Here is an 8279-nt window from a genome sequence, read left to right as displayed (position 1 = left end):
CTGTTCGAAACATAATATTAGTGTGCAGAATATGAAAGATGTTCAGCAGGGTTGAATTAAAAGAGGGAAGACGGTTGATGGTCATCAAAAGACCTATCATCACTATTTTTATGTTGATATATTTTTTGAGGTATATTTTTCTGCTTTGTTTGATATTAACATATATATATATATTCTTATGAATCATTGGTTTAATTTTTATAATTATAGGTTGTTGATCGTCTTATTCAAGAGATGAATAATCGCTTTACAGAGTCAAGTTCGGAGTTACTTATGTGCATAGCATGCTTAAGCCCTAAAGACTCATTTTCAAATTTTGATCAAAAGTGACTACTTCGTCTTACTGAATTATATCCGGATGATTACAATTCAACAGAAAAATGTGAATTGGAAGAACAACTCAACCTGTTCATTACATTTGTTAAATCATCTTCACCTTTCTCGGGATTGGAATATATTGGAGATTTGGAAAAAAATATGATGGCTATGGAATGGCACACAACTTATAGGTTAGTGTATCGAATTATTGAGTTGGCATTGATTTTACCCGTTACGACAGCTACAGTTGAAAGATCATTCTCCACGATGAAATTTATTAAGAATGGCTTGCGCAACAAGATAGGAGACGAATTTTCGACAGATTGTTTGGTATGTTATATTGAGGAAGAAGTTTTTGTGAAAATTGAAAACGATGCTCTTATGAAGCAATTTCAAAGTACGGGACATCGAAGATATAAATTGCCCTCTTAATACTTCTAGTTTATAGCGTTAACTTTTGTCGAAGGTAAAATTATTTTATTATTTTGATTTTATTTATTTATTTATTATTTATTGACTATTAAAACTTATGACAAGTATTTGCCCCCAAATATTCCAAAGTTGGTTTTGTCACTGCTTGTAGCGCTCAACGGATCTATCGGAATTAGTTTTGAATTTTTGTATTAATTTTTTTAATGAATGTTTTTTTTAAATATTTTTTATATCTATTAATTTATTTATATTTTTTTCTTAAGATAGTCACAATTTTATTAACTGCACACGTGATTCATTTAAAATTATTATACATAATACAAATTAAATTGAAAATACATTAAAAAAAAAAAACGTAATTCTAAATGCAAATCTATGTGGTTTACTTAAAATTACACAAAATACATAAAATAATTTAAAAAAATACATGAAATGTATTCATGTATTTAAATGCATACCTATGTGACTTAATTAAAATTATACACAATACAGATAATAATTAAGAATACTTAAAAATATTAATGATATAAATGAAAACCTACGGGAAACATTCGCGTGCCAACCTTCATTTCATCTCTTTTTCAAATTCAGTAAAATTATTATCTTTGGCCATTAACATCATAAGCATATCAATCTCCTTCTGGGTAAGTTTCATCTGCTCCGAATTAAATTATAATTGCCTAGCTTCTCTTTCAATCTTTTTCGTCACTTTGTCCAACCTTTTAGTTTTCAGAAGTCCTTTTATCTTTTCAGGTTTCTTCTTCAAAGTTTATTCTCTTATGGTTGTCATATACTCCAAACTTGAGCTAAATTAAGTGCTTTTCTCATAGAATTTTTTATGGTTTTTCAGTAGTGTAATAACCCCGGAGTGGTGCTCGGCCAACTCCATAGATGAGTCGATGCCAGACCATCAGATGTTGAATATATGTTAAATTGATTAAATAGACTGCTCATGTCAATAATTTTCGCATTCCTTTTCATTTTGTAGTATACGCCAAGCACCTTCATGAATGAAGTCTTCGTCTTTGCTGTCAGTTGCATATATTATCTTTGTTGCATTGAGAACATCCGTGCTTGATAGCCCACTTTGTATGTTTCTAATAGTCTCATCATAGCACCCTACAAACGTTTGCACACACTTGCATATCTTACCTCAAAGACTTTTACATTGAGTAAAACTTCTACTGGTTGCACTTTTCGGTTTGTTCCCCATGTAATACGATGCAATTCTTTTCTAGAAAGCACTGCTTGTTTGTCAGTGTTAATGACGGCATGCTTACTAGTGTTCAGCCATGCACTTGTAAGAAGTTCGTCTTCGCTCCAGCTCGACATCTTCCTCGTATCATTACTTTTTGTATTGTAAGACAAATCATCATATGCTAAATTGAAATGTGTAATGTTGAGGGGCTCCACTGGTTGGGTGGCTTGTATCACGAATTGAGAAGATTGTGAACTTTCGAATCCTGAAAGTTTGGAGGATAGAAGTTTTAATGAATTTGATAATATGGTGAAAGATTGAATTGTTAAAATGAGACATTAGGTGTAGAGAAGATAGGTTGATTTTCAAGCATCTTCGTAAAACTGGAAAATTGGAAAGAATTTGGAGGATCTTGAAAGTTGGATGAATTTTGAGAGCTGCGATCCAAACATATAGATAAGTGTAGAATCGTAAAATTAAGAAGCAACTATAGAGAGAAGAGTGTGTAGAGATGGTGTAGGAGAAATGAAGTGAGAACGTAGTGTATTATATTAAAAATTGCAATATATTCCCAACGGTTATATTCCCCAAAGACTATATTCCCCAACGGTTATATTCTCTAACAGTTATAATTCTCATCGGCTAATTGATTAATTTGAAAAATATATTGTAATGTTATATTTTTTTTTATTAAATTTGAAATTTGAATTTTAATGATTATGTAAGTGTGATGAATAAAAATAATTATTTTACTAATAAAAACTAATAGTTTTATTTTTATTATATATTATAAGAATAAAATATGATAAAAAAAATATTTCTTTTTAAAATATATGAAATGTTTTATGATGTGAAAAATATAGAGATTTTATGGCCAGTTCTTTGATGTGGATGAAAAATTTAATTGGAGTATTTTGTGACGTAGAAAAGAGAGAAGCTGACGTAGCATAGGAAAGAGAGTGGGAAGGAACTCGATATAGGGTACTCGGTTGTGGATGTCCTAAGTGCACATACAATGCAAGTTCTTACAAAAATAAAAATCAATCGTGTATGGCATCCCACATGTGATAATAAACTAAAAAATAAAATAAAAATGGTTTGAAATTATTTTTTATTATTACGTGTGAATCCGCCGCCGCTGCTCTTCAATTGCGCTTTGAACTAAAATAATTATTACTAGGGGTGAGTGGTATTTGCAAATATTCAGGTATTTTGTGTTCAAGCTGAACCGGAAATCGTAAACTATATGCTAACAAAAATTGAGGTAGTCGATTTTTCGATTAATTAAAAATATTTACAGTATTTGCAAATAATTCAAATTGTATCAAATCTAAAAAAATACATTAAAAATAATTAAAATTTCATATAATTAAAAGTATTTGTAAATATTGAAGTTGAACCAAACATAACATAAAAAATATTCATCCAAAAATACAAAATAAATATATTAAAAGTTAACCAGAGTCTACGATGTGGACAAAAAATAAATGATTTTTCAAATTAGCATAGAACAACGTGGTTAAGAGATTTAACTATTATCTAAACATTGAGAATTTGAAACTATCATCTTACGACCACAAGTTCATACTACACTATGACCATTTCTTGTGAAGCTTATATATATGCATATGTATATTACAATATTAAAAAGTGGCGGAGTGAGACATCTCAATTAACGTTAAATCAACCTTTGGCTACCCGAGGAGTAGGTGTCAAGATCATTAGTTGTCTACATAGCTAAAGATGCAATCTAAAAATAGAGTAAGTCTAAATCGAGCTAATATATCCTGATTCCAATTTAGACCCTGTTTGGTTCGAACGAGGGAATGAGAGGAGAGGGATTTTAATGGAAGGGATGAGAGGCGAAGAGAGGGAAGAAAATATCAAAATTGTAATAATGTGTTTGGTTCATACAGAATGAAAGGAATGCGAGACGAGGAAAAATAATATTTTTATTTTTGGCTAAACGGGAGAGGGGAGGAAAAATAATTTTTTTTACTATTGTGTCCCAATATTATATAAATAAAGAAAAATAAAATATTTTATCAAATTCGATTAATTTATTCCTAAAGTGTTGTACAAAATGTATTTGTCCGATATAATAAAAATAAAATTTATAAGAATTTTGCTTATATCTTTCCTGCAAGATTGTATTGAGATTTAAGTCAGAAACTGTTGAATGAATATTGTGTTTGTATTGAAGTTACTTTTTAAAAATAATAAATTATTTGTTTTTTAAAAAATAATTTATTCATTTATAACTAAGTTATTTTAAATTATTTATTAAAAAATTATTATTATTATATATATAATTGTAAACTAATTTATATGATTTATTAAAAAAATATTATAATTAAATTTGATTAAATTTTTAATTAAAACTATTTCAAAATATATAATAAGTATAATTTAAATATGTAAAATATATTTTTAATATTTATTTGATATAATTAAAATAAAATAAATTAATATTAAATTTCTAAAGATGAATAATATTTTTATTTGATATAATTAGTAATAAATTAATATAAAAAGCTTTTAATAAAATATTTAAAGTGTAATAGATAATTAATAAAAGAAAATTAATAAAATCCCTCACCGGCCCCATGTACGGACTCAGACCCCGCCTTACACTCTGTTCGTTTTTAAGGATTTATTGGAAAGCATATTATTTATTTTATTTTTTATATTATACTAAAGATTAATTTAATAAACATTACATTATTATTTATTTATATCACATTATACAACTATTACTATTAAAATTTTACTATTTAAATCAATCTCAAAATCCAATCTCTCAGACAAACACACAATCTAATCTCTCAGACAAACACACATGGATGGGCTTCTTTTCTACTTCTCATATGCTGAGCTCTTCTCAAAAAGTTGTATATATATATACAAATAATATATATGTGGTATACATTATTTATATTTATATATTATATATTGTATATATATACAATGTGAGGTAGGGATGGGTGCAGGGGGTGGGTGTGCGTGGTGGGCGTAGGGATGAAAATAGGCCAACTTTGGTTAAATAAATCTGGTCTGTTTTAAAAATATTTGGCCTAACCCAATCTAATCTGTCAGACAAACACACATGGATGGGGTTTCTTTTCTACTTCTCATATGCTGAGCTCTTCTGAAAAGGTTATATATATATATACAAATAATATATATGTGATATACATTATTTATATTTATATATTATATATATTGTATATATATACAATGTGCGGTAGGGATGGGTGTAGGGAGTGGGTGTGGGTGGTGGGCGTAGGGATGAAAATAGGTCAAATTTGACTAAATAGATCTGGTCTCTTTTAAAAATATTTGGCCTATAAATCTGAAAAAAAAAAATTTAAAATTTGAGCCTAACCTACTAGTCTATTTAAAAAACTACAGAATATTTTTATTTATTTATTTATTTATTTATTTATCTGCAAATTTAATTAGAAAAATAAATAAAATATTAACAATTATTTAATAGATACAAAAGTTAAAAAATTTTATTTTTTGTAATAAATTTGTAATTAAAATTATTTAATAAATATTATTATTAGATAGAAAATTATTTTTAATATATAATTATAAAAATATTTTGATAAAAAATAATAATATTAAATAGACTGACCTGTTAATTTAAAAAAATAAAATTTAAATCTAAATTTGTTCTATTTAAATAAAAAAAATTTAAGACTTAACTTTTATAGTAAATAGATCATATCAGATTAGACCTTACGTAGACCGGCCGTTGACCCTAATGGACAATTGGACTATTCCTATCCCTATGTGGGGATTAAAGGTTGGCCCTAATAGACAATCTGCCTATTCCTATCCCTACGTGGGGATTACGGATAGGATATGGGGCAGAACCCGAATCTTGGGTATTAATCCAACTAGACCACCTGAATCAATACTCTCCGGTAGCGAGCGTATGATATAATTAATCCAACTAGGCCACCTGGTAGCTTCATTAATTATATCGAAAACGCTACCTAAAATAAAATAAAATAAAGGCAGAACAGATGAGAGATGGACTGGACGAGGTTCACAACCCATACGTTACATATAGGTTTAATATTAATTATTATTAATACAGGTACGAAATCGAAAATAATAACTTAAACATTAATAATTTAATTGATATGCTGCAGTAGCGAGAAGACAATGGCAATAATGCAGGTCCACGTGATACATGATGATCGATCCGATCTACCCACCAAGATTCAGATTCAGATTCAGATTCAGGCAGACCAGTCGTGGTCGTCATCTATGGATACGCCTCGATAATAGAGACGACTGATTCAATGTGCTTCACAGTGTAGCTAGTGAATCCAGCTTGTTTGATGACGTAATCCCATTCTTGCAGTGTCCTCTCCTTACCGGTCTCGGTGTGCGCGAGCATCACCATGTCCAGAGCCAGACGCACATCCTCGTACTTGCTGTCCTCCTCGCTCACATGTTGGTCGCTGATCACAGCCTCCGCCACTATCACCTTCCCTCTGCCCTTGGGAATCGCCTCCCGACACTTGCTCAGTATCTGAATGCACTCCTCGTCGTTCCAATCGTGCAGCACCCACTTCATTTTTAACAATACCATTGATTAATTAGTTATTTAATTACTAATGTTATAATCTACGAGGTACACACGTACCATGAGAAAAGCCGCATCGGCCTTGGGAACCATTTGGAACATGTCGCCGGCCACGTGCTCTATCCCCTCGGAGGGAGGAGCCTCCGACACCACGTGCGGGAGGTCCAAATTGATTCCGCGAATGGCGGGAAAGGCTGCGGTCAGAACACGGAGAGCAGTGCCGTCGCCGCCGCCGACGTCGACAACCGACGACAGCCCCTGGAAGGCCTCCGGGTAGCACTGAGTTATGGTGGACACGAAGAGGCTAGCGTGGCAGGACATTGCATCGTCAAGCAGCTTGCTGTGGGACGGATTTGCCGCCACGTAGGCCCATATATCGCCGCCGTGTGCAGCCGCAAATGGCGACGCCCTGGTGTCCAGTGCCCGGGCGCTGAGGCGGTGCCACGGCGCGAGCATCACCGGAGAGCTCTCGAACATAAGCAGCGGGGCCAGGCTGGAAGTATTATTAGTAGTAGTAGTATCATTAATGGCGGGGAGTCGGTATTTGAGGAGGAGGCGGGAGAGGGGAGTGAGGGAGTAGCCGATTAGGGATGATTCCTGGTGGTGGTGGTGGCTGAAGATGCGGCGGTGCACCAAATAGCGCATAATCCGGCGGAGGACGGAAGGCGAGCAGCCGAGAGCGGCGGAGAGGTCGGAATGTGTCATGGCGCCGCCGTGAGCTTCCAAGACGTCGGGGATTCGGAGCTCCAGGGCGCACTTCACTACGGCCATTGGAGTGAACCCGAACACATATTGCCATATCTCCACTTGCGCACGAGCCTCCTCAGCTTCTTCTTCGCCAACTGCTACTTGCTTCTTATTTTCCATCTTGATCTGATTGGTGGTTTGATATGGTGTTGGTACCGTATCTGCAGTGCAGAGCACAGAGAGGTGGATGCTTCTGCCCACTGCTGTTGCTGTAATTTATAATTCTGGATGGGCTCTACGCTTAGATTGGCTTTCTTCTTTTAACTATATTTTTTCTAAAAAATTAATACTCTCTTCGGCTGGCTAAGCAAGGTATACATTTATTTTTTAAATTAAATTTAAAAATTAATAGTATTTTAATTATAGTTGATACCTAAAAGTAGTGTAATGATATTTTTGTCTTTACCTTTTGATATAAAAGTAATAATATGATGTAAAATAAGAGTATTTGTGGGAGAAAATAGGATATTTAATGCAATGGTTACTTTGTAATTGAACGTCCCAAAATAAAAATATGTATACTTTGTAACCGGAGGGAGGAAGTATATTATACATATTTTTTATATTTATACTATTGTTATTCATGCAATTTTTTATATTTTATATAAAAAAATATCAGAATACAAAACAAACACAACCTGTTTGTTTATGGGATTTTTATTAGATTTATATTTCCATCGTTTCAAAATAATAATTTAATTTTTTTATTTTTATCCATCTAAAAATAATAGTCTCAATTTTATTTTTTTTTAACTAATTCTCTATTTTTTTACAAAATTATCTTCATTTTTTCACAATAATTTCATAAAATGTGGGTATTTTAGTCTTTTTAAAAATACTTCTACATCCACTGTCAATATAATACTATTATTTCTTAATTCTCGTATCCATCTCAAATGTTACTATTATTTTGAAAATAAGGGAGTAATTGACAATGCAAAAAAAACATTAGTACTCACCCCATCTCATATCTATGTATTA

At 32.0% G+C, this 8279-nt stretch overlaps 1 protein-coding gene across 1 annotated transcript; it reads right to left on the bottom strand.

Annotated features, from left to right (window-relative positions):
• Nucleotides 1-6004: 6004 nt before the first annotated feature.
• Nucleotides 6005-7519, bottom strand: LOC127252345 (acetylserotonin O-methyltransferase-like). The gene is made up of 2 exons (XM_051276488.1): nt 6612-7519; nt 6005-6536 (listed from the first exon to the last, which is right to left on the bottom strand). The coding sequence occupies exons 1-2, from the start codon at nt 7416-7418 to the stop codon at nt 6228-6230; spliced, it is 1116 nt and encodes a 371-aa protein (XP_051132445.1). The 5' UTR covers nt 7419-7519; the 3' UTR covers nt 6005-6227.
• Nucleotides 7520-8279: the final 760 nt, after the last annotated feature.

This window comes from Andrographis paniculata, unplaced genomic scaffold (assembly GCF_009805555.1).
Source record: "Andrographis paniculata isolate CXL003 unplaced genomic scaffold, ASM980555v1 Contig46END, whole genome shotgun sequence".
NCBI classification, from domain to species: domain Eukaryota; kingdom Viridiplantae; phylum Streptophyta; class Magnoliopsida; order Lamiales; family Acanthaceae; genus Andrographis; species Andrographis paniculata.
The sequence above is the reverse complement of the archived record's forward strand: the minus strand, read 5'-3'. Positions and strand labels throughout refer to the sequence as shown.